The 27,053-nt window shown below is 40.4% G+C and overlaps 2 protein-coding genes across 2 annotated transcripts in view; both read left to right on the plus strand.

The window, feature by feature from the left end:
- Window positions 1-19,336, plus strand: part of SECISBP2L (SECIS binding protein 2 like) — a 31,263-nt gene extending 11,927 nt beyond the window's left edge. Inside the window, exons 3-18 of the mRNA XM_054214109.1 lie at window positions 495-819; window positions 1,348-1,483; window positions 1,763-1,992; window positions 2,084-2,108; window positions 2,903-3,018; window positions 4,892-5,023; window positions 5,506-5,589; window positions 6,559-6,726; window positions 6,883-7,024; window positions 8,685-8,854; window positions 10,107-10,239; window positions 11,207-11,369; window positions 12,031-12,251; window positions 12,890-13,044; window positions 13,541-13,760; window positions 14,761-19,336. Coding sequence (XP_054070084.1) covers window positions 495-819; window positions 1,348-1,483; window positions 1,763-1,992; window positions 2,084-2,108; window positions 2,903-3,018; window positions 4,892-5,023; window positions 5,506-5,589; window positions 6,559-6,726; window positions 6,883-7,024; window positions 8,685-8,854; window positions 10,107-10,239; window positions 11,207-11,369; window positions 12,031-12,251; window positions 12,890-13,044; window positions 13,541-13,760; window positions 14,761-15,434 — 3,094 coding nt within the window. The 3' untranslated portion in view covers window positions 15,435-19,336. The remainder of the gene's footprint in view (window positions 1-494; window positions 820-1,347; window positions 1,484-1,762; window positions 1,993-2,083; window positions 2,109-2,902; window positions 3,019-4,891; window positions 5,024-5,505; window positions 5,590-6,558; window positions 6,727-6,882; window positions 7,025-8,684; window positions 8,855-10,106; window positions 10,240-11,206; window positions 11,370-12,030; window positions 12,252-12,889; window positions 13,045-13,540; window positions 13,761-14,760) is intronic.
- Window positions 19,337-21,546: 2,210 nt separating this feature from the next.
- SHC4 (SHC adaptor protein 4) overlaps window positions 21,547-27,053 on the plus strand; it is a 40,874-nt gene continuing 35,367 nt past the window's right edge. The window contains exon 1 of the mRNA XM_054215345.1: window positions 21,547-21,595. The gene's annotated coding sequence lies outside the window, so the exon portion shown is untranslated. The remainder of the gene's footprint in view (window positions 21,596-27,053) is intronic.

The raw sequence follows: 27,053 nt of genomic DNA on the forward strand, positions 1-27,053 counted from the left end.
AGGTATTTTGAACAAGGGTGAGTTGGCAACTTAACATTCTGAAGCACTTGGTCCCCAATTAGCTAATGAATGCTAGTGTTTGACATGTCTGCTAGCTTACCTTGTATAAGCTTAGGTATCTTCTTAGGTTATATGTGTTTTCTGAAACAATGAAATTGTAATGGATCTGAAGTACTTGTCAAAGGAAATGCCTACATTTTATTTCTAAGTTTAATATTAGAAATTTTATAAGTTTATACAAATGGCAAGATCAACAGAGATAATTATTTTGTGTGTGAATGTAATTTGAGCTTATGAATCATTTAATTGGCATCTCTAAGAAGTACTAATAAATTTAAGTTCAGTTATTAAAAGCTAGGAGCTCATGAAACAAATGAGTTGTGGTTATTTGGTTGGTTGGTGGGTGGTTTTTTTTTAAGGGGGTGGTAGAGATCTGAATTTCTCTGAGAGGAAAAATCTTACTGAGCAGTTGTGTTTCCTTTTGATTTTTACAGACAGTTTCCATTATACAACAATGACATCAGATGGCAGCAACCCAGCCCAAATCCTGCAGGACCATACCTTGCTTATCCTATAATATCTGCGCAACCACCTGTTTCTACAGAATATACGTATTACCAGCTGATGCCAGCACCATGTGCTCAGGTCATGGGTTTCTATCATCCTTTCCCTACTCCCTATTCTGCGCCGTTTCAAACAGCAAATGCTGTAAATACAGTTACTACAGAATGCACTGAGCGTCCCAACCCGTCAGGCCAGGTCTTTCCATTATCCAGTCAGCGGAGCAGAAGCAGTAACAGGGGACCAGTCATACAAAAAGTAAGTCTGGTTTTTAATAGGATAAGTGGAACTGTATAAAGAAAATATCTTTGCACAGGAAGCATGCATCTCATTTGAGCAAGAACAGGTAGTATCAATAGAAGGAAAGGTGGGCAGAAAAGGTGTTAAATCAGAGATTAAGAAAACTCTGTTTACACAGACATTCTGTGGTAAAGTACTTGGTGAGTTTGTAAAGTCTGGAAGTAGAACATGGGGAACTCCCTTCTACTGCCTCTCTGCTGGTTTGGTCTGAGCTTAGAATTACTTCATTGGGGAACAAAGGAAGTATATCCCATACATTCTTTACCTTTTTTTGATACTTCCACATCATAATGAACAGTTCATGCAGAAAATACTGCAAAGAGGTTAATAAATCAAACATTTTCATGAATGTTTCCCTTAATCTCTTTGTCTTTAAACACGTGGCTTCTGTAGAGAGCATTAGAACTTTTAATTGCTTTACTTGATCACAGCTATGAAGTCAAATCATATGATTTATGTTTATGTGTGGCTAATCTTTTAAAACAGCAACAGCAGTTACAGACGCACATAAAAAGTAAGCGTCCTCCAGTGAAAAATGTCGCCACTCAAAAGGAGACTAGTTCATCAGGTCCTGAGAACAGGTCAAAGATTGTTTTGTTGGTCGATGCATCACAGCAAACAGGTAATTTCTTTCTTGTCTTCTAGGTGTACAAAACATGTTAGTTACCATCTTTCCTAAAAGAGTCCTTCAGACTCTTCTTGAAGGAGTTGATTATTATTAATAGTTGGACCTAGACATATTTTTTTAAAGAAATTCAATGCTGGTTTTAATTTTATTAAAAGGAAATTGTTGTCACGTGCAAAGGCTTTGGCTTTTTCCATTTGTTTTTATGACGTGTAGGTTTTTCATGCCTCTTAACAATTCCTCCACAAGTCATTATATTTTTATTGTGTCTTGCAGACTTTCCTTCAGATATAGCTAATAAGTCACTTTCTGAGAGTGCCTCTACAATGCTTTGGAAATCAAAAGGGAGGCGCAGAAGAGCTTCTCACCCTGCTGCAGAGTCCTCTAGTGAACAGGGTGCAAGTGAAGCAGACATTGACAGTGACAGTGGCTATTGTAGTCCTAAGCACGGCAATAACCAGGCTGCAGCCATGACTTCAAGAAATACGGATTCTTGTGCAATGAATGTATGTAAACATAACTGAATAACTTACCTATACTTGTATCCTACAGGCTAATAATAAAAACTACTAAAAAAAAATTTTTTTTCCTTTTCAGGTTGTAGAACCATCAATGAATACAAGTAAGCATTGTCTTCAGCTGGTGAGCTGTTTAAAATTTGGCTGGGTCACGTTTGTACTTTTGCTTTACATTTTGCTAGGAACCATCTCTCGTCATTCTTTCAGCGTGCTACTCTAACTGATCAGATACTTCTGAAGATATGTCTTTGCTGTGATTTCCACCACCTCCCCCAAGACTGCCCCATCACTTGTTGAATGAACATGTGTATAAGTAGCTATCACTAATGGTTTATTAATAGCTGCCTTTCTTTAAAGGATTAAAAAAGCCAGAGACTCCAGTGACAGCATTCAGGCAAAGCTGTGCTTCTGTTGTGTTTTATCCTCAAGCTTCCTTACCCTGTTGGACTCCAGTTCGTACCTGGGGAGTAATAAAGCCAAAGTCGTCTCACTCTCAATTTTGAGAATTACTCATACTTTTTTCAGAAGCTTTAATGAAGTACTGTAAACACAAACAAATGTTTTGGTTAGTCTGATAGTAGTGGGTAATGCTAGTGGCTATTACTTATGACTGGACCAAAATTGTTATGGATGTGAGCCTGAGATATCCTTTGTCTGACTGCTTCTTGATGATCAGGTGTTGGCAATTTGAATGTCTGTCATCTGACTCTTCCATAAAGGCAATTCTGTGAACTTACAAAAATAGGTACAGAAGTTAATGTTGTCAGAGGAGCTTTAGAATTTCTCAGAGAACTTTATTTGTATCAAAATTGTGTTCCTGGCTCTGGTGGCATGTGTATCACTATGATGTATTCTGTCATACCAGTTCATTTTTTCATAGATGGCGCTTCTCTTTCAGCTGGTATGAGTTGGACTAATGTAAATTCCCAGGCAACTCAAAAAAAACCTTGGATTGAAAAAACTCAGACGTTTTCTAGAGGTGGAAGACAAGCTGAGCAAAGAAATAGTTCACAGGTATACTGTTAACTGTTCTAAATTTAAGTATTCTGTTTCTTGTAATATATGAAAATAAGGAATTTGAAATAGATTATAAATTTTAACATACGAAGAATAGTTAATGAAAACAGTGAATGAAAAGTGTAGAAATTTGCAACTGGACTTTTAAGTTGAGTTTCTACCTTGTATGTTTCTTGAGCTAGCACTATATCATTCATATATATATCTCAATATATCATTCATATATATTTTTTTATATATATATATAAAAAAAACAAATTTCACGTACTTGGAAATCTTCTGCCTATAGCCTGTTCTCTATATGTATCTACTTAAGAAGAAAGTTACATTTATAAAGTAACTTGTGAAATTAAGACAGTGTGGGCGTAGAAAAGTTTAGTTCAGTTGTTGATGTATTCACAGCTTAGGAAAAAAAGTCTGAAACTTTCTAAAGGAGGATTATGATGTGATAGTGAACTAGAACCATGTGTTCTCACTCCTGTTGTCTTTGAAACTTTCTTTTTTTAAATTACATACCATATTATTTAGCATTTTTATTAATAAATGAATTAAAATTGTTTTATGCTAAAATCTGAAGAATATGTTTCTGTGAAACTTCCTTGAAGTGGGACAGGATTTCTGTAATTAATATGTGAGCAGAAAGTGTTCTTCCTAATTTTGGTAGTCTAATTTTATTGAGGGGGGTGGTTCAGAGGGGGACAGAGAGAGGGCTGAAACATCTGCCTTTGCTTAAATATAAGTTTTGCTTGAAGTGGGAGCTTTGTCATAGATGTAACTGTATGTGCAGATATATGTGAGCTAGCTTGTGCTGTTTAGAGTTGGGGTTTTTTTTAGATGGAATTGTTAATTTGTCTAGAATTTTCCCATTTGGTATCTGTGGGTTTATTATATAAATAAGTTCCTTGATGCTTGTATCTGGAAGCATAGCAGTTCTGAATCTTTTTATAATCTGTAGTCAAATCGGAGGCTTTTAGAAGCCACTACTTGTGGTTTATGGCATTGGGAGAGTAGGAAGGACCAGATTTCTTTTCATGCAGTCAGTATAGACTCTAAATCTGGCAGTTATTTTACGTATTTAAAAACAAAGCTGGCACAAAGAGTTCTAAATGAGGTTTCCCCAGCCAAATTTACTGTACCTCAAGGCAGAATTGTCCTAGAAATTATTTTCCTTTGAAGCTAAATTTGTACCAGGTCTGTAGGAAACTTTCTTGAGAAACACACTGGTATGAGATCCAGTATTTCAGATGGAAATTATGCTCTGCTTTCAGCCAGCCATTCTTGTGCATGGGTTTCCACCAATGTAATAAACAGACGAATGTTTATACCACTACACTTGAGGGCTCCAGTCCTTAGAGAACTCTGTGCCTATGCATTGTTATAAAACACATGTTGAAAAGGCAATAACTGCACACAGAATAATTAGTGGGAGAAAGTTCTTTTGATCATGGTTGCAGATAGTTTGCAGGATTGATGTCCGAGTTCTGCAGAGTCACCAGCAACTCTTCAGGTTTTCTTTGTCTTTGGCAAAGGACTCTATTTTTTAAATCAGAAATGCGGAGGTGAATATATAGAGATACTGTATTTGTCTTAAGGGAGGAGGAATAATCTGATACTGTCCGTAGAATATGTTTGTGCAGGTGTAAAAAACAAAAACACAACCCCTCCACCCTGGGGGAAAAAAAAACCCAACAACAAAAAACCCAAAACACACACCCAAAAAAAACCACCAAAGCACAGTTTATTAAATCTAATTGTGTAAAAACTGTATCTTCTTAGCTGCTAATTAGCAGATGAGAATGCCTTACGTGCACGCACACATATCTTGAAAAATCCAAATTGCAAAATGTCAATCACGTTCATCATTTTTCAGTCCGGTTTCAGATGCAGAGACCACAGCACGTCTTCAGAAAGAAGGCAGAATTTGCAGAAACGACATGAAAAACCTGTAACTACAAGCCAGTCAAGTAGAACAGAACAGAGTCCTGAAGCTCTGTATTTTGAGGTAGTGTTGTATGAAAACTGTTTCTGCATTATAGTGATGCAAGTTGTGTGTGGAATAAGTGATGCTCTCAACAGGGAGAAGTTGCAAAACATTTGACTCCAAGAGGTGCACAATATAGGGCACTAATTTAATTATTTACATGATGCTTTCATTGTGTATGTACAAAGACTTGTATTTGGGTGTTGTGGAAAGATTTAGAATGTGCCTGAGTGACAAATTACTGTGTTCTCTGGTTTTTATCCCCCTTAATTGTAACTGGATTTCTTTAGTGTAAAACACTAATAGATTCTTTTTTTGAAAAGGTTACTCAGATACAGAAATGCTGTGTTTATTTTTTCATCGCTTTCTATTTATGTCACTTTAAGCCCTTCCAGTTCATGTGGGGCTTCATGATTCAGTTCATCTAGCTTCAGCCGCTTCAGTTGATGCTTTTCATGTGACTTGGTTCCATTCTCTTCATTCTTAATTTGTGTATTGTTTAGGATGAAGATGAATTTCCAGAGCTAAATAGTGACAATGGCAGCAGCAAAAGTAGTAACATTCAGCAAAAGATTTCACCCAAAGTAGTAAGTAATTATTTTGTTTTGCAAAGCATTTTTAAGTTTTAATTGTTTTGAGAGTATTTAATTTGTGTAATTTTTAATGAATCTTTGCTACAATACTTATAATGCAGTAATTGTGATGTTCTTAGGGATGCGCGTTACCAGTTTTGGATGCTAAAGAAATGCCAATTAAAATAAGTGGTGCAGAGAATGCATATTTAAAAGACTGCTGGATTTTTGTCTGCTAATGAGACTGTTAATGAGTGAAACCGTAAGATACGTGAGCTATGCTATGATTCTGAGCATCTGTCCTGAGTTGGAAGAGACCCATAAGGATCATCGAGTCCAACTCCCAACTTCTCCATCTCACTGGTGGTTTCTTATGAGTTTCGTGCTTTTTGAAGTCACATGCTAAATTTTGGGTGAACAGTAGGTGCAAAAGGGGTTTTGAGGATTGTCGAGCTTTCTCTGTGTTAATACCTAAATTACATCCTTGTTATTCTTTCTGACTCAAAGGGCTTGCATTCAGACAGATGTTTTGATGAAGCTTTTCTTAAAATTGTTAAATCTACAGATGTAGTAATAGTGTTGATTTTTTTCAAAATAACTACAGTTAGTTTATTTTAATTTCAGAATAAACTACAACTTTATCTGCTTTAAGGCTGTGGAAACAGATGTTGGAAAATTGCTCTTTTAATGCTTAAATATATTGTTGCAGAACCATAGGGACTGGAAATGCTTCAGAAAGCAATTGGTTTAGAAAACCTTCTGAAGGCATAATTGGAGAAAATATAATAGTTTTTCCATACAACAATGAAATATACATAAGTTTCTAGTTCTATTAACTTACTACGTCATCTAGCTGTACTTAATAGTTGGGATGTCATACTGCTGACCCAAGCAATGGCTCATTTGGTTTTTTGGAGTGCTGCATTTCCTGTGGTCTTGATAAGTCTTTAATTGTGTTTTTTTGCATTTTGTTTAAAATGACAGTTGGATGACTTACCAGAGAATTCTCCAATCAATATAGTCCAAACTCCAATTCCCATTACAACTTCTGTACCAAAGCGTGCAAAAAGTCAGAAGAAGAAGGCCTTGGCAGCAGCACTTGCAACAGCTCAAGAGTATTCAGAGATAAGCATGGAACAGAAAAAACTCCAGGTGTGTAGCCTCCTGCCCCCCATAGTAGGTGGTAAAGAGGAGTTATCAGTTAGCTGTTGCTCCTCTTTATTCTATAATAGCAAGAATCTCTTTGTAAAGAATGTTTTGCAGTCACTGTTTCTTTGTGCTTATCAGCATATGTTGTTCATGTTGTAGGAGGCTTTATCAAAAGCAGCTGGAAAGAAGAGTAAGACCCCTGTTCAGTTAGATTTGGGTGACATGTTAGCAGCTCTTGAAAAGCAGCAGCAAGCGATGAAAGCTCGTCAGATCACCAATACCAGGCCCCTCTCATACACAGGTATTTCTAATCTGCTTGACTGTTGCTAAATGCTTTTTGTGACAATATACATGTGATTGCTCTGTGCATCTTAAATATGTCTTTTATTTCTGTCAAGTTTTGTTTTTTCAATATAAACAAAATAAAAACGTGGAAAGAGTGTCTTAGTGCGTTTCTCAAAAAATTCACCTGTGCTATCTTCCTCTGAGCTGCAGTATGCAATAGTGAAAGTCCATGTTGAACTGAGGACAAACTTCTCTTAAAATACCTACTATTCAAAACTTAAGGTTCATGTCTTGAGTAATTCAGTGCTGAAATGAATACGTGAAAAGAAATGTATTAGGTCAAACCAAACATCTGCTACAGATATAACAGAATTCCCTTTGAGAGCAGCTTAGAGAGGATACCTGTGACTGTGATATATAGGGGGTTATACCTCTCCAGGTTATTCTTCCTGCCTCTACTGATTATACTTCAGGGTCTCCTGACCTGAGGCTTTCTCAAGCCAAATTTGTTTCTTAAAGTGTCCATCACTTCTATCATATGCTTTTACTGTCCATAAGGTCCAATGGCAGTGAATTCTAACCTTACTACGTGCTATGTGGAGAAGCTCTTCCTTCTGCAGTGTTTTTCTGGGGTGGGAGTCAGGGGGTTTTGTGCCCCACTCATAACTTCATTAGCTTTCCTAGGCTTTGTATTGCAAGAACACCAAGCAGTCATTCCCAGCTCTCTTCCTCTATGATTCTTAGAGGTCTGTCATCTCTTTTTTGAAGAGTCCTAATCTATTTAGTTATTCCGTTGTGGAAGCATGTCTTTTGCGATAATCCATATTGCTTTCTCTGTATATTCTTGTAGTTCTACTGTGTCTTTTTGAAATTAAGGAAAATCAGACATGTACAGAATATTAAGTTATAGCTCCATCATGAATGTATGCAATGGCTTAATTACACTGTTGATAAAGAAAGAGAGATCAAAAAAATTAACATTAAATTAGCTTTTTTAATGCTTTCTGCTGAATGCAGAATTGACATTTTCGTAGTTATCTGTTATAACCCATGAATCTCATTCCTGAGCAGTAGTATGTAGCCTAGGGTCCATCGTTATGCACATAGTTACCATTTTCCTTTTTGTGTGTTGCTTTGTTTACCTGCTTTGAGTTTCAGCTGTGTTCAAACATTAATTCAAGTTGGCAAGGTTATATCAAATAAAGCTCAGCAAAGAACAGTTGGCATTTCCATTGGAGACTGCGTTTGTTTTATTCTTTCTTGCAGAGGATACACTTAACTACTTGTGGCACTTTCTCATTTGTTTTGTCCTGTCAACTAATCAAGTCTTTAACAAGTAAAAATCAATGTTTGGATAAATAACTTGGAACTTACCTTACTATTATCATCTTACTAATAAAGCTACATGTAGTCACTTGAGAGAGATCCCTTACCAGTATTAAAGTAATTCCTTGCCTGGAATCCATAGCTTCCTAAAATACGAGGCTAAGTTGAAGAAAGCTTCAAACCATCTGGAAGCAACAATATCTGATGACGTAATTTTCCTGTCATTATGAACTGCTTTTTTCCAAGGAAGGAAAACGTACTTTGAGAATTCATCAGTGGAAATTCTGAAAGCAGTGTTGAAATAAAGCTGACATGTCTTTTGGTGAAACTAATATCTTTCTTGTATTTAGTTGGCAGCGCTGCTCCCTTTCATACCAAAGAATCTGCCAGCAGAAAGTCCTTAACAAAGGGACAGCCATCTATGGGTTGCCTTAATCCTTTGGATTCAACTGCCCCAAAAGTGAAAAGAGGAAAAGAAAGAGAGATTGCAAAACTGAAACGTCCTACAGCGCTTAAAAAGGTAAACATGTCAACCCTGGAGGGTCTGGATCCACACTCATATTTCAAAAATAAAAATTTATGTTTTCTTATTCAAGAGCTAGTGACCATGACCATAGGTAAGGGACTTGGGAGCTTCCGCCTCTAGTTCCTAGTATACTGACGCCCTGTCCTATGGATCTAGGCATGTAACATTAACTTTTCTACTCCGATAATGAGTTCAGGGTGATACAAAGCTATGTCAATACAGATTGCAAGGATTTTTTTTTTTAACTGTAACTACTAGGACATTATGGTAAGACTTGCATAGTTTTTTCCATGTTGTTGAATCCTAGTTTGTAGTCCAATGTAGTATGCTGACCTTAAATTTTCCTACTTTTTTCAGAGATGGATATAGAACTTGCAATAAAAACACAGATTTTAATTGAGTAAATTTAGAAATATTAGGTTGTATATATCTATATGCATACACACATAAAGTAGGTATGTACACAAAGTACAGTATGTATGGAAATCAGAAGGTAAATACAAAATACCCAGCCCTAAAAAAGAAAGTGCGAAAGCCTTTAAAAAAAGTCATGTGAAAGTCACCTATACTCATGCACCACAGTTCTTGTCAAGATCACTTTGATATAAGCAGTTAAATCTGATAAAGCTGTGTTTGTACAAAAGTTGTCTCTGGCTAAGTTGCCCTTGGTTTTTTTTCTTCCTCCCTGGCAACCTTTTTTTATTTTCCTATCCCCAGACTGATCCCTAATCTACTTGAGTTAGAGAAATTCACAGTTATGTGTTCAGAATAGTTTTCTAAATTCTGTCAAGGCTTTTATGTTATTATCATTTATCATAAAAATACCAACATATCCATGGCTATTTATCCATGGTAGGGGATGAGGAATTGTTAATGAATGTTATGTATCAGAAAGAAGCTGTGAAAGTACTTCATACTTAAAACAAACTGTTGAAAGCACTATTTATGTAGAAGTATGAGGGTCTTGAGTATGCCATCTGTAAAAAAAAAAAAAAAAAAAAAAAAAAAAAAAAAAAAAAAAAAAAAAACACCAACAAAAAAACCACCAACAACCTGGAATGAAATACTGTTTAAGATCAAAGAGGAAACTGAAATGACTTCAGGGTTTTGTTATCTGGCACGAGTAGGAAGGTTCAAAACAACTTGGTTAACTTTTATTTTGTGTTGTGTTCAGTCAAATGGACATTTTTCTTTACAGGTATCCCTATAATTTTCAGATGCTGATAGCTGTTGGTTTTGTTCCTAGATTATTTTGAAAGAGAGAGAAGAGAAGAAAGGCCGTTTATCAGCTGACCTTAGCCTTTTGGGATCTGAAGAACAGAAAGATGTTCATATGACCTTGACTGCTGATCAGTCTCAGGAGCTGGCCTCTCAAGAAGGTTGGTCTCTCTCTAGTCATCCCTTGCCCCCCCACCCTTGTGCTAATCTGCTTATTTTAATATCTCATCTTTCTCTTTTTATGCAACACAACTTATTGACATTGTCTTTTAACTTTTTTTTAACATTATGAAATGCTAGGAATTAGAACCCTCTCTTTGTAAAATGTCTTGTCTGTCCCTCAGTTGTGGAAGGCTCAGTGCAGTATGGGTTCTAAGTACGTAATCTCCATACAGTGTTTTAATTCATTTCTCTTGAGGGGTTGTTACCAATGTATGTCAGAGTTGGTAACATTTTTGGTAAGCAAACAAAATGTGACCTGTTGTCGGCCATGCTGTGCTGTTTCCAATGCTTTTGAGAACATACCACAAGCATACCACAAGTTTTCCAGATACAGAAGTTGCAAACAATTTTCCAGTTTGTCGAACACTCTTGTCAATAAACTGCACTGTTAATTTGCAGCGACAGCTCTGAGCAACTGGGAAACTCCAAAGAATTTTTAATGTCTGTGATGTGTTTTGGGGGGGGACGGGAGCGGGGGAGGTGCCTCAAGATTCCAGATGTACTGCTTCAGAATTTTTCTTCTGGATAACCTGCCTAACTCCACCAGGCTGAAGATAAGTGTGAAAATCTTAAATATCTTAAGTTAGTTATGTATTATATATAAAAATAGTAAAGAATTACAGGAAGAAGTTGTAGCGTTTAGGCAGGCTTCCTCTTCTGTTCTGTCTACTTCCCAAACTAGGCTTTGAATGTTTTTTAATGAATATTCAAATATTGTTTATTTACCCAACCCATGCTGAGTGCTGTGTATGTGCTTATTTTGTTCCTACCCCTGCAGGGAAGAATACTGTTTAGTCTGTTCAGATGAAACTTGGAAAAAGCAAGGGAGAGATACATAAGTGTGATGCTGTTTCTTTTATGTGAAAACGTCTTTGCATTTTATGATGTTTAAAAATTGTCTTTCAGAAACTGGACTAAGCATGCCTAGTGATACTTCACTTTCGCCAGCAAGTCAGAATTCTCCGTACTGCATGACCCCAGTGTCACAAGGCTCACCTGCTAGTTCTGGAATAGGCAGTCCGATGGCATCTTCTGCAATAACCAAAATTCACAGCAAGAGATTCAGAGAGTAAGAGTTTTGCATTACTAATATAAATTAAAGGCTTGCACTTCAGTCAGCCTCATCTTTTAAGTGTGGATAGGTTTAGTAGACTTAGGAGGAGCTTAACGAACATAAGCTACCCTTTTATCAACAGAATTTTCTGCAAGTATTTTTTTTGCCATAGATGGATTGCTCTGTGTGTGTATACAGTGTGTATATATTGTGCATGTACACCTGTGCACTTCGGATTTTCTTTGGTTGCTGCAACAAATAAGCTAAGTGGGAGTAGTCTCCAAATTATTTTTTTTTAGGAATGCTACATACACTTTGGGAAAGGAGGAACACTTACGAATGCTGAAAATACTGTAATAGTCACTCTTAATACATTAATACTTTTTAAATGTATCTTTATAGAGTACCAAGTTAAGGAAGACAATAGTTGCTTGTGGCACCTATTGGAGTATTTCTTTGTATTTTTAAATATTCTTTTTGAGGTAAGGGATGTCACTGGAAATATAAATGTCTTCAGGATGTGTTTTTAACTTATACAGTTCTAATTTCTATATCCTTTTAATAACTTTAACTGTTCTGAGGACATAAAATTATTTTTATTTGGTAAAAGAAAAGACTCAGTGAAATAGTATTGATTATGTGCTATGTTAATACTTGATGTTTTTTGAATTGACAGGTACTGTAACCAAGTTCTAAGCAAAGAAATAGATGAGTGTGTGACACTCTTACTGCAAGAGCTTGTCAGCTTCCAGGAACGGATTTATCAAAAGGATCCCATGAGAGCTAAAGCAAGGAGAAGACTTGTTATGGGGTTGCGTGAGGTTACTAAGCATATGAAACTAAACAAGATCAAGTGTGTAATCATATCTCCCAACTGCGAAAAAATCCAGTCAAAAGGTATAAATGATCAAACAAGTGATGTACTTAACTGTTTATCCTTTTCTTGTGCTGATTTGCAAGGGTAGAAGCATTTTTTAGTTATTATGCATGATATAACACTTCCAGAATCAATTGTGCAATTGCCACTTCACATTCATTCTCTTCTGCTCCATTCTGGAAGAAACTTGTTCATGAGGGGTGAATAGCTTAAAAAAAAAAATAGATATTATAATACATAAAATGGACGTCATTTCATTTGGTCTGTGATAGGCCTAGAGTCCTGAGCTCTGGATGTTCTTAAAGAGGATTCCTTAAGAGGAGTATGAATGGCTTACTTAACCAACCGACACATTTTGCCACAACCAGAAATGTAAACAAAGGCTTCGTGAGATATGAGAAGAACAAAGCTCTGCTCAAGAAGAGAGTCATGAAAAATTTGGTTTAATGTTTGTGCAGAGAATAGAGAATACAAAATATTGCCTTCATCAGTATTCACTTACTATACTTGAAATGTGCAGCTGGTTATCCTGTAGAACACAGTAGCTCATGATTGTGTGTGTTGAAGTTTGGCTACAGTTAAAATGAGGTAGAGTTGTATCTGGCCATGCTATGACTTTAACTGACTAGATAATCTATTTAAAATCACTTTCTTCAAGGTGGACTGGATGAGGCTCTGTATAATGTAATAGCCATGGCACGGGAACAAGAAATTCCTTTTGTCTTTGCTCTTGGACGGAAAGCTCTTGGACGTTGTGTGAACAAGCTGGTTCCTGTTAGTGTAGTGGGTATCTTCAACTACTCGGGTGCTGAGGTGAGTAATTCCAGTCACATAAATGGCTGGAGTAAACAGCCTTGTAGTTAAGAATTGATTGTAGTTAATCCTTGCAGTTAAGAATTGATTTGGCATGGAGAGCACACTGATGTGCATTTGATAGTGGCCCTAACTTGATCTATATTGGGCCATGTTTTTCCCTGAAACTCAGTATTTACAGAACTGAGAGACTGTTGAAACACTTTGGTTGCAACATCTCTGTAGTTTTCAAATAGACTTAAATGCCATCTGAAATTCTCTGGAAGGCTTAAGATTGTAAGGAAAATGGTATCTTAAAGTAAGTACATCTCAAAGTTGTGTAAACGTGGAGCAGTGTTTTTATTTAATAGAGCAACTAATTTTTGGTTGAAGTAAAGGTATTTGGTGTTAATAAGCTTAAGGCTTGCTATGTGCTGTATGTTTGACTGAAAGGAGTAATTTAAAGTGAAAGCTACTAGTCGGAACTACTGATTATAAAAACTGCCTTCGTACTTAGGACCTATTTAATAAGCTGGTATCGCTGACTGAAGAGGCCAGAAAAGCCTACAGAGATATGGTTGCTGCAATGGAACAGGAACAGGCAGAAGAAGCCTTGAAGAATGTCAAGAAGGCACCGCATCATATGGGTCATTCCCGTAACCCCTCTGCGGCAAGTGCTATCTCGTTCTGTAGTGTTATTTCTGAACCCATATCTGAAGTGAATGAGAAAGAATATGGTAAGTGTGTTAAAACTTACTGTTGTAACTAAAGCTGGGATTTCCCAAATGCTGCTTATTGCAAAATGTAGCTAAAAATACAATATCTCTTCATCATTTATATGGTATTCTACAATTTTTAGAAGTAAGAGAAAAATGGCTGGTCTTCAGGTAGTTTTATAAGTCACTTTTTCCTCTGAACTATATAGAAAATAATACATTTAATTCCTAATCCTCAGAAGCATTACAGTTACCATGTCAGTGGAGATAGCTTCTACAGTTTTACTGAACTGGTATAAAACTGGTACCAAACACAGAATTGATTACATGATTGAGGAAGAACTAATGATAGATAGTAGGAACTAAATTATTGAGGTCTCTGAAGATTGGACATGTAGCCTAAACTTTGAAACTTGAGATGGTAATGAATGATTATAGTGTCACCAAAAGGCAAATTTATTTATCCCGTTGCTTAAGCCCAGATGGCAGGGAGGATAAAAGGGAGAGTGTGGGAGAGTGCTTGTTTGAAGTCAACAGACTTCTCTTTTTGAGTCTTACAGTGAATAAAAAAGAATACCATCTTGTTTTTAGTTAATTCTCTTGTGGTATCTCAAATTTACTTGTTAAATGTGTTTGGTTTTGTTTTGAAAAATCCTTAAACAGATGACTTAATACTGTGCCAGTTTTCTGCTTTTAACCTCTTTGTAACCTCTTTGACTACACTCATTGTTAAATTTGGTGCTCTCACAGTTTACATGGGAAACTAAGTGCATAAACTTTCAACTTCGTAATGGCTGGTTTAGGATACTGTAAAAACACAAAGTCATTCACAGCTCTTTCCGTTGTCTCTCCCTTTCCCTTCTTCCTCCTTTTTCTAATTGAAATTTTTCTAGCAAGCATAGAATAATAGTCAAATTATTAGCTCCTATTGCTATTTAAGTAATTGTGGGATGTTAAGGAGACATATTTTTATATGGAAAGGATTAATGTTTCCTATTTAAACTTCTTTTAAAACTTGTAGAAACAAACTGGAGAAATATGGTGGAAACATCTGATGGGCTAGAAACCTCTGAAAATGAGAGAGAATCCTCATGTAAGACTGCAGTACCAGAAAAAGCTGGTAATGGTCAAATTGAAAAAGCCACTCTTAATAAACAACCCCTTCTGGCTACAACTGGCGCTACCTCAGCAACAAATCATGGAAAATCCACACCAGGTGACAAAGATGAGGTGAAACCAGATGACAATCTGGAATGGGCCTCACAGCAGAGTACAGAAACAGGATCACTGGATGGCAGCTGCCGAGATCTTTTGAATTCTTCCATGACCAGTACCACCAGTACTCTTGTACCAGGAATGCTAGAAGAGGAGGAGGAGGAAGAGGAAGATGATGATGAGGATTATGCCCATGAACCAATTTCTGTAGAGGTTCAACTTAATAGCAGAATTGAATCGTGGGTTTCAGAAACCCAGAGAACTATGGAGACTCTTCAGCTTGGGAAGACCCTTAGTGGAGCTGAAGAAGACAATGCGGAACAAAGCGAAGAGGAGGAAATAGAGACTTCTGAGCAGGCAGATCCAGTCACTGATGGCGAGGAATGGACAAATGATAAGCACGCAAGTAACACTCAACATAAACCCACCATCTGCAGTTCTTTGAATAAAGAACACACAGATTCCATCTATATGCCGTAAAAATAAGCAGGAACTCAGGAACTTTTTAGAAATTACATTAAAACTAACTGTTGTAAAGGTTGCAGCCATTATTTCGTATGCTTCATCTCAACGTTTTGCACTGTTAAACATTTAATATGTGTATTTAATTCACAACAATATTTTTGTAGCTGTCTGTTACTTTCTTTGATTTAAAAACTAGCTTAGCTTTTACTCAGTATCTGTTTCCCAGAATAGAAGCTGTGTGGAGAATTTGTCAGTAAGTATTCATTAGACCTTTTGTAACAGGAAACATCTTGTAACTGACCAGTTTTAAGCAAAAATCTTTTAAGATGTGACTACTTAGGTCATTTTCAAACAGATAACCTACTTTAAGACTGACAAATTACCAACACTTTACATTGGTGTTATGCCAGGCATGTCACTATATTTGGCCGTGATTTTCTAGTTCTGTCTAGAAATAAAAGTAAAATTTTGGTTCTCTTTAAAGAAAAGCTAGAAAAACCCCATTTGCTGTCCCAATGGAAAGCAAATAGTAGAGAAATCTGTGCTAAGATAGATGCAGCTTTTTAGTTGGTCTCGGTGAATGCATCGTTAAAAAGCTGCTGATAGTGGAGATGGTTACAATAAGCTGTAACAACTTTGATTCCAGAAAAACTTTAAACCAGAGGGATATAATTAATGTTTTGGGGTTTTTTTACAAGGTGAAAATATTGCATTAAAAAAAAAGGAAAGAAAACAAAAATTCCCCATGCTCTTGACAGTTGCTGTCTGCCAAACCACACTAAGTGAATCATTAACCATAATCCCTATCCAGGGCTTTTAGTAAACTGATGACTTCCTCTTTCTCCTGTCACTTACCTCAGGAATGCTGGTTTGTGTATTGTAATCTACAAAACATGGCAAAAAAAGCCAGAATAATCCTTTAACAGCAAGTGTGAATGATATGGTGGCTTAACATATCTCCACATTCATTTGCATGCTTTGATCCTAGCCACCTTCCTGTTGAGTTTAGGATGTATCTTAACAATTCTTACTCAAAATGTGACCTCTTTTTGTCTGTTCTCACAGTTGTAGCAGCTTTAGGAGTTGACCTCTAGAGCAGAAAAGGAAGTAGTTATTCCAGGAAAGGGGGAAGTGCCCTGTAGTGTGGGGAGGTACTTCAGTGGTTCAGAGGTAAAAGAAACAAAAATATGCCCTCCCTGAAACACGCATGTTGCTAGAGAACTGTTCCATTCTGAATATTGAAACAAAATCTATTAACTGATGATGAATTCATTTGAGATTGAGGATAGAGTATGTGTCTAAACCTTGCATCTAAGGAGTCTGTTTTCCATCTTTGTCTTGTATTGGCAAGGGATGTACTGAAACTGCCAGCAGCGGGAGCTTCACTACAGGAGTAGCTAAAGAGTAACTCACATAAACAACGCTTTTATAGCAAATGTATGTTTCTTTTAATTCCACTTCATTTTTCTTGATCACTTGTATCAAAATGCATTAAAAAAAGTCCTCTGGTTAGGCTGAAAACCACAAGAAATGGATAGCTTAGTTCGGTATTTAGTCCACACTTACTAATATGGGACCAACGCTTATAGTACTAGTGATGCTGGCGTTTTAAGTTGCACTGGGAAAATAAGACTCCGGGTTTAGAAATCATCTACCCCTGGGTTTTTTGGATGCTAATGAGAATAATAGGAACTGTGTATAATGTAAATAATGTAGGTATAGGCATAGCAAATGCTATGTAGATAAGCAGTATAGAGAGCTGCTGGGACAACTGGCTGTTCTGTCACATTCTTAGTTCCTTAATGTTATCTTCCTAGATGTTAGAACAGGCATTTTATAGGAAAACAAAGACTAAGGAATGATGCCTCCTGAATGTTAAACCTTTTACTGTACGTATGGCAGATTTCTACTGCCTGTATGTTTTGAAAGAGTTTTTGCTTTAGGAAATGATAGGTGTTTGAACTGCTGACAAGCAAAACTTGCCCTTGGATGTGTAAGCACATGTCTCAGTGCCAGCTGAGACAGTGTATACACTGAGGGCAAAACTTCGCCAGAGCAACAACAAAAGAAAAAAAGGTGTTTGTAACTTTTCCTTTTGCTTTTTCAGTGCCAGTGATTCAAATAACTTTTGATCTTGAAGTATTAACATCAAAGGCGCATCTTTTTATATGTCTTTTCTGAACTTGGACTGTCATTTTAAAACTTTGACATTTATATCAAAGAAGTCTTGTAATATTCAGCCCACTATTTAACTGCAGTTTTGCTACAGGTTTAATAGAGCTCTTGAAGGTGATATAGCACTTCTAATATCTCTCAGTTTGCCAGCATATAAGGAACTAGTCTCTTTTTGAAATGTGGCAGATCACCCTTAGAGGAGCAAACTGAAACTGAGTAAAGGAAACTGGTTTTAGTGCTTCCTTTTTGATCAGCTGGGAATGAGCAATAACTGTGAGAATGAAACTGCAATTCCTTTGGGAGTGATCCGTTTGCCTCTACGATTAGGAAAGTTCCTTGCCACTTGGAGCACTTGAGGATAGTATCTCACTGTGGTAACTTTGGTTCTATTATCACCAGAATTTAAAAGGAAAGCATCCACGTGTTTTACAATACCATGATTTTTTTAAAAAGTAGCTGAATTTCTATTTCGGTATAAAAGTTTGCAGTTTGTTATACAGGTTGTTATTGTCCCCAGGAAAAGATGTTTCTGTAGTTATAGGTGTATAGATATTTTTGTTGTGAAAATAATTATTCGGAAAACAACTCTACTTTTCTTAAGACGTTCTTTATAGAAATGATTTCACCACTTAATTTATCTGGTAAAATCAAAAATAATGTATCTGTGGTAGGGGTAGGAATCTTTAAAACTGATAGAGGTGGCTATGTATACAACCTATTTATATAAATACTTTAAGTATCTCTGTCAAAATAATAATAAACATGGATTACAAATATGTAAAAGGTAAAAATGTTGAAGAACTTTTGTCCTTAGTTGGACCAAGTGAAAATGTCTGAGTAAGGTAAAGGACCTGATCCTGCTAACACACGCTTAAGAGCGTTAGTTCCACTGGCTTAAACCGGTGGCCTGTTTATCAGCTTAAGCTGTGTGCAGGTAGTTGTAGGATTGGAGCTAAACAGTGACAGAGGGTATTGACCTGTGTTTTTAAAACTCATTCTAGAAAATGTTCAGTAATGCACTTGTTGATGTTCTTCTGGTAAAGATAAGAGGTGTCTTTATGCTCATTTGGGTGGGTGGGAGCTTACACAACGTGGTTCTGTCCAGTTCTTTAACACAAGCTTCAATTTTAATAATGTTACTTTAAATACATATGTAAAAAAAAAAAAGTATTATTGTTTGAAAAGCTGCTGTTTGCTGGAACTGTCATTAAGTATTTCCTGTGAAGTTGTGCCAACTAATGAAGCTATTGAGTTGATTTCAATGTTAGCCATTTAAAAATTCCACACGGCGATTTGTTAACGAAACAAAAACCAGCAGAAGCAAGCCATAGAAACAAGTACCGTGGGGGTTGTACCCACCCTGCCACGCGCGAGGAAACGTGGGAATGTCTGACCCGAAACTTCCACACCAATGAATGGTCACACTGAAAGTAGAAACCCAGTTGGCACAGCCCACCTTCTAAATGTTCATAAATAGTTCATATATTTTACTTTTAAATAGATTCTAATAAGGAAAGCTGTTTAATCTTTAATGTCTTAAAAACTCTTGTAATATTTAGGTTAAAGCAGTAGAAAAATCATTATGAAATACGACATGAAGGGTTTTGTTCCATTTGTTTTTTGCTGTATGAAGGATAATTGTTCTGTCTACCGTACTTTTTGGAGTAATAACAGCTTTTTTGCACTATGTAAATACTAGTGGGGGTTCTTCCATAACTAATAAAAATGATTGTAGAAACTTATGGCTCTATTACAGTGATACATTTGTTCACAAGTACTTTATCCTGAGTTTGTTTGCAAATGCCGCCCTGGCACTACAGGAGATGGAAAAGGTCTGTGCCACAGCGCACTTGGCCACGGCGGGGAGAAGCCATGGGGTGGCTCCTGGTTCTGGCTGGTGGTACCCTGGCCTCAGCTCCAGGGTGATGGGCAGGGGGCTGAGCCCCTCCAGTCACCTGGGCTGAGTGGTCACTGGCAGAGAGGCTGAAGAGGAAAACCAGAATTAGCCGAGGATTTTTCACGTTACGGAGTCCAGGTCCCTGTTGTCATGCATCATCTCAGTGATGACCAGAAAAATATTATATAGAAGAAGCTGCCATTCTTCAGAGACCATGGGACTGAACTAGGTCCAGAATACTGAGTTGGAAATAGCATTTACTTAAGAGCAAGCGAGTCAGAATAACCACACCTACCTCCAAAAACTAGGATTTCTTACATGCTTCCAGTGTATGAGAATTCCAGTTCACCTGCCTTTATTGTTATACTCGCATGAAGTCAGCTTTGGAAAATAACACGAAGTTCTCAGCATGTTGTCCCCTGTTCTCCAGTGACTCACTGGTAACTGCTCACGCTTCCGTGGCTCTAGTAACAGTGTCATTAGCCGGTTTTGCAACTCCCACGTATGAGAATATTTGTAGCAATTCAAAAAGGATACAGCTTCATCCTGTAATTTTGAATTTTCTATTTATGTGCCTTAACTTCATGTTTCAGTTCCGCTATTGCAGTTGTCTTCTGTTGAAAGCGCTTCTGTTATAAACCTTACTTTGTAGGTGCTATGACTTGCTGTCAAAATTACTCCTCGCATCTGGGTTTGCCTGTGTCTTCTCAGCCTGATACGAATTTTGGAAAGTACAAAACAAGTAGGTGGCACGGCGTGACTTGTGCTATGGAAGTGACAAGAAAATTAATTATCCCAAACCCTTAAAAACTGAATTTTCTTCTCCATTTTTTCACCATTTAACAGATGCTAACCGTTTTGTAGTTCCCTTGAGGAAAGTCTCTTGCCTCTATTGAGGATTTTTTTTAAATAACACCATAGGTAGCACTTGGTGGTTTGCATTGCTGCCCACACAAAAGAACCACCACAAGAAAAAAAACAAAAAAAATTGCTGCTGCCGTTGCTGCAGTGAAGTTCCCCCGAGCAGCGCGGGTACCTCCTGCGCCTCCAGAGCAACCGCAGCTCTTGGGTACCGGGTTTGTACGGACGGGGCTGGGAGTTCATGAATCTGCGTGTCCCTAATGCGTGGAAAGATCCCAGTCAGTCAAACGGCACTATTTAGGTGACAAAAAAAAAAAAAAAAAAAAAACACTTTGGATTTGCTTTCAGACTTTTAGGGTCACTGTGTATAAAAGTCAAGGCTTTTATTTAAGTAGATTAAAACAAAAAAATTTTGTTCAATGTTGCGTAAAAAAACAACCAAACAAAAAAAAAAAAAACCCAACACACCCTAAAGGAGATGATGCGGCCAAAACCTGTTTACCTCTTGGGGTCTTTTATGTTAGCAAACGGCACGAAATGCAGGGAAACCGAGGCTGGAACGTACTTTTTGGCAGCAGCCCCAGGCCCCTGGTCCGCTCGCTCCTAGCTGTTAAATTGCAGTTTTCCACTGCCGCTTGGCGAGCGCGCTGGGGCCGGGCGGATGTGTGTGGGTGTCCATCTGGACGCTATCTAAACCGCCCAGCTCTCTCTCACAGCGTTGTTTTCCAAGGATAGTACTTTAATGAGTAAAGAGGAATTCAGTAATCATGTAACACTGATAACAGACTTGCGCCTTATATATAAGGGGAAATGGGAGAGGGGGCACGGAGTAAACCGCGTTTCCTGCAGTTATCTGTGTGGCAGCTCTGGTTGTGCTCGGCTTCCCCTGGAGGCTGCTCTTCGGTCTCCATAGGAAAAGCTAATGTGCGTCCACATTAAACTTTAAAACTTTGTACTTCTGTAAGGCTTTGTCCCTATATAGTAGGTTCCTCATTTCTTGCAGAGCTATAAAAGCAACAGTAAATATCATCACTCTAAAAACTTGGGGGGGGAGGGGGTGTTGTATGCTTTCCAAAAAAATTGCAGCACAAGTCTTCCTGTTGGGTGGCATCTTTCAGGAAAAAAAATCTAAACATCAGTTACTTAGAGCATTAAACTCTTCATAATGCATTTCCAGCAAGGGAAGGCCAGATTTGCAGGTGGATTTCAAACTCTTGGTGATTTTCCAGCTGGAGTTGAGAAGGTGAGTGCCCCTTCTGCCATCGACTGCCTTCAGGAGTAGGTGAGCACTGCAGAGGTGAGGACGGGTGGCAACAAAAGCTGTGGGCAGCAAGAACTGCTGGAAGAAGCTCTTGCAAAACCTTCCTTAGGGAGGAATGTTGATTGTAGAGGAAGAGAGCAAATTAAGACATCTCTGATGGCTTTATTTTTGTTAATGTCACAGTTTTTCTGATTTGCTACAGCCAAGTTAAAGGCAACAATCCAAGGATGGAAGCGGGAGCTGCTGAGTGAGGGTACGTTCCCTCGGTGTTTCCTCTGACCTCCTCTGCACCGCTGAGGAGCCACTGGGAGAAGTTCAACCGTATTGCAGGGTTTATTCTTTTCAAATATGTGCTAGTGGTTTGTCCTACAAAAATACAGCTTTAAGCTAAATTGCAGGAGAGGATGTCCCCTGCCTGCTACCGCGTGGAGACCAAGCCCTGTGCTGCCACCCAAGTGTGACTCCTTCCACCTTCCTCTCAAACTGACTGTAGTTTTGCGGTGCCGTTGCTGAAACTTGTTTCATGCGGTGGGTAATTCTGCAGAGACGAAGCTTTAGGCTACTTCAGGCTGAAATTTGTCTTTGAACCCCTCCTGCTGTGGGGCTGTGCTGGCAGCCAGACCCAGGCACTAGATGCTTAATCCACTCCTGCTTTCAGGGCTTTGTGGGACAACAGACATCAGAGGGTGCTGGTTTTTGCTCACGGCCACTCCTCCTTGCAAGCGGTGCTGAGGCAGGCCAGCAAGTGCTACTGAATGTATCTTTGGGCTCTTGGGACGCGGAGCTTTCAGAAAGCAGTGGTTAGCACAGTATGTTGGTTTCTGATGGCTTGTAGTGGCTCTGCCTGTAGCTCTGATGTGTTTGGTGTGTCCTTGTCAAGCCTGCAGAGGCTGGCATCATCCCCCCGGCAGAAGGGACAGCTGTGGCACAGGTCCCCTGCGCTCTGCTCTCCTCCAGTGTTCGGCCTTCACCTCACAAGCCCTGTCAATAGCCTGGGGCTCGAGGGGTTTATCTTTGACTGCTTTCACTCTGAGCTGCAAGGACTGGCTTTGTGCAGGCTGCTGAGCAACCTTCAGGCTCTGAATTTTGGCTCCTTGCACAGGAGTCTCCAGCTCCTTGCTCTTCCCCCGTGCTATGAGGCTGCCCTGGCAGAAAAGGCAAAGCCCAGCAGCATTTGAAGGGGGAGGTGGTGGTGTGTTGCCAGGCAAAGAGGAGGTGAAAAGGAAGGGAATAAAGCACATCCAGCCAAGCCCTGTTGTGCGCTGTGCTGGGTCCTTCCACTCACATGCTCAGCTGCAAGGATGCGCCCTTCGCCCGGGCGGAGCAGCCCTGCCTTCTGCTGCCTCATCCCAGCGTGGTTCTGCCATCTTCTAGCTGCGGTTTTGGACAAAGCAACGTTGCTGTGAATGGTTAAACTGGGCTGAGCAAAACACAGCGTGGTGCTCGAGAAGTGAAATTGCAACTTGTCTGTAAATCACCCTAGGATGCATTTTCTGGGATTAGTGCTGTTGGATCCTTCAGAGCTAGAAGAGGAGAAAGGCAGTGACAGGCTCAGCTCTGACTTTTGTATCCAGGGACGTGGTAGCAGCTGTGCCTCTGTCCTCCTTAAACCCATCAGCTCTCAGCTCCACGTCTTCAGCCCCTGCAAACCCCCCCTGACTCTCCTGATAAGCAGGAGGTGGGCTGCAGTGGCCAAACATGTCTGGTTTTAACTCATTCAGAACATGGGAAAGGTAGCCATAGGAGATAAAACAGTGAGAGGGATTCGATATGTGGGAAAACAATTTTTTTCTCGATTGAAATGATACAGCGGCTGTGCGGGACTTTTGCTAGTGCAAATAAGCATGCTCCAGGGCTTCCCAGAAGTACCTGCCGCCACGTTGCTGGTTATGGGGTTTTCCTGCCGTTCTGTAACACTTTGCTGATTTCTGCCAGCATCAGCCAGGCGTGTCAACGAGGAAGGAAAGCGGATCAGCTCGGTGCACCTTAGCATGAATTAACTCTGCTGTTGCTATTTATACAGGGGGAAAAAAATCCCCCGTTTACACCGTGTTCTAACAGAAACGCTGAGCTCTGTCGAGGCGGTTGCAAGAAGCGCCTAACAGCTTCCTCTGGCCTCCGGCAAGAGTGCAACTGCATTTTGGGTGCGCTCTGCAGGTGGGCAACAGCTTCGCTCCCTGCGCTGCCCACACGCACTCTTGGCGCGAGACTGCTGAGCTGGCTGCTCTCGTCTAAATCGGTCCCCAATTTGCCTCGAGCTCTCCTCTCGCCAGCAAGCACCACGTACGCTTGTCCCAGCATCTGCCTTCCCTGGCCCCGCGCTGCAAGGGGAGAGTGGCGCGGTGGCATTAGCTGTCTGCTAGACCTGTGGTCCCACAGCCCCCAATCTGAAATGGTATCGCTCCCAAGGGGGGATATAAGAGCCCCCCCCACTGGGGGCTCCTGAGGCTCCGGGCTGGCACTGCTCCTTCCTGCCGCAAAGGCTCCCTGTGGTGATGCTGGAGCCGTGGCTGCTGTGAGCTCACCTCCTTCTCTGCAGCTCTTTTAGCGGAGTGTTTGAGGTGGCCGTAGCGGGTTAGCTGCTTGCTTCTGCTCCTGTGTAATGGTGCTGCCCCGTCAGTGCCGTTACACCTGACAGCTCCCGTCTCCTGTGACAATATGTGACTGGGGGCTGCTCACGTCAGTTTTTCATGCAGCATAGTTGAGGCTGAGACATCATTTGGGGTTGTAAACAGGGTATGATGGAGTGTCTCAGTGTGATGGGGCTGGTAACATAGCGACCGAGAGAAGTTTCAGCTCATAACCATGCGCCAGAAGGGCATTCCCACATAGCCTGAGAACCCACGGATGGCACGGCCCTTTGGTAGCACGCGCTGTCCCATGTCAGCAGCCACATGAGGGGCAAAATGCCCTTTTCCTGTGTCTTTCCTGGGCCGTGTGGGGCAGTGGTGGGCGGGTGAGCAGCGAGCTGGGGCAGCTCCCCAGGCCCTGGGCACTGGGCAACTGGGAACCTGAGCCATAATCGAGAAACACAGGCTCCTTTTAGGCTGCATACAAGGCTGTAGGCTCAGTTTTGCCAGTGCTTAAAGGAGCTTTGTTCTCTGGGCTGGTTAGAGGCCGATTTCCCAGTATCTTAAACAGAAATCTTGTTTTTAGCCTTGAGAAAAAAGCTTTTTAATTTACAAAGGCACAGCATTTTTCTTTTTCCCTCCTCCCCCGCCCTGCAATGGCTACTATTCCTCGGACAATGCTGCTCTTTGCTGGGTTCCGCTCTTGAGCTTGTATTTCTTGATTGCTGCTGAAAACAGAGCTTGTCACAATTGCATTTTTCTCTGGAACTTGCTGTAAAACACCAGCTATTCTTCACCTCCCACACCATAATCGCACTTGCTGGTGCCTGTGAGCCGAGAAGTGCCGGTTAATGTACTGGCCTCCCGCGCCTCGCGGGGGAAGCTCCCTGGCACCCAGGGAGGGCAACAACTCTTCGGTCACGGGGCAGCAGGTGCTGGTGGCACGCAGGGCTCCAGACACAGCTCTTAAGTGATCAGTCAAGGACAGGCTGTTGCATTATTGTTTCTTTTTTTCTTGAAAACGTCCCCTTTCACCACACAGGTTTAAAGGCAGTGTCATTAACCCTTTTCACCTGCCAGCTCTGTTAGCTGCAGTAGGACATGGCAGGGACTGCATCTCCTGCAGGGCCAGCAGGGACCCTGCCCACCCCTTTTCTCACTCATACAGGTAAGGAAGGCTCAAGTTGCCTCCTGAGTAAGCAGCAGCTGGCAGAAGGGCTCAGATGAGGACCAGCATGGGCCGGAGGCAGCCCGTGGCCTTGTACCTCTGTACTCAGCACTGGTGAGGCTGCACCTTGAGTGCTGTGTCCAGTTTTGGGCCCCTCACTGCAAGAAAGACATTGAGGTGCTGGAGCGGGTCCCAAGAAGGGCAATGAAGCTGGTGAGGGGTCTGGAGCACAAGTCTTATGAGGAGCAGCTGAGGGAGCTGGCGGTGTTCACCCTGAAGAAAAGGAGGCTGAGGGGAGACCTTCTCGCTCTCTACAACGATCTGAAAGGAGGTGGTAGCGAGGAGGGGTGAGTCTCTTCTCCCAGGTAACAGGTGATAGCACAAGAAACAGACTCAAATTGTGCCAGGGGAGGTTTAGATTGGATATTAGGAAAAAATTCTTCACTGAAAGGGTGGTCAAGCATTGGAACAGGCTTCCCAGGGAAGTGGTTGAGTCGCCACCCCTGGAGGTATTTAAAAGACATGCAGATGTAGCACTGAGGGACATGGTTTAGAGGTAACTTGGCAGTGCTAGGTTAGCAGTTGGACTTGATGATATTAAAGGTCTCTTCCAACCAAAATGATTCTGATTCTATTCTATGATTCTATGAACTAGTCTCTACCTGAGCCAAGGCACGGGGGAACATGCTGGTCACCAAACTACCCTTTCCTGGTGCCGTTGTCTATGCCGAGGGACTGCTGTAAGGCAGGAAGACCCTTGCTATATGCCCACAGAAAAGGTGGGAAGGATGGTAAGGCTGATCTCGCAAGAACAGGGAATTTGGTTTGTCTGGTTGCATGTTTTTTATGGCAGTAAAAAGAGAAATCTGGGAGGTTCCCCAAGACAGGAGCCTGGGGCATCCGCATCTCCCTGAAAACTGGTCCTTCTTGTCCCCTCTATGGTAACTACAGCTCGCACCCCCCCTCCGGTCCCTCCTCCTCACCAGTGAGGGCACTGCAGCCTCTCCATCCAGGCAGTTTTTTCGTGTTGATGTTGTGTTGTAGTGTGGCAATGAAATGAAAGAGTTAAGGAAAAAAAATGTTCATGCTAAGAGAGTTTCTGTGCTTTATGTACAATCAATAGTGCTGCTAATCACTTCTGAACATTTTCTATCCTTTTGTGCTCAAAGCCATCATTAAAGCTTCATGAGAAATTAGTCACTCTTTGTAACTTGCGGCTGGTCCAGGTTTTGCCGTTGGGTTTGATTTTGTGAGCAGTCTGAGCCATCCTCCCCAGAAAGGGTTGATTCAAAAGCAGCCACTTCCTCTTTGAGCCATATTTCACTAGCGGAGTCTGGACTGGGAGTTTTCCCTACTTTATTGTAGCAACTATTGTATCTTTTAGGATTAATACCGGCTTTCATACAAGAGGGGAAAAAAATGCAATGGCTGTGTCGAGCGCTCTCTGTCTCTCCAGCTCTGCCCATGATTTTCTCCTCCTGGCACAGGCAGGGCAGTGGGCAGCATGGCCTCTCCTCATCCACCGCCAATGATTTCCAGCACTCAACAGGAGGAGAGAACGAGCCCGGGATCACCGTGAGCATGAGGAAGGTGAACTCAACATTGAAAACCTAGTGAGAGAAAAGACCTCAGCCAAAGGGGAGGACTGAGGCCGCTGTGCTGCTTTTCCCCTCCTGGCCTGCCCCCCACGATGCTGCATTTC

This window comes from Rissa tridactyla, chromosome 9 (genome assembly GCF_028500815.1).
Source record: "Rissa tridactyla isolate bRisTri1 chromosome 9, bRisTri1.patW.cur.20221130, whole genome shotgun sequence".
Lineage (NCBI taxonomy): Eukaryota > Metazoa > Chordata > Aves > Charadriiformes > Laridae > Rissa > Rissa tridactyla.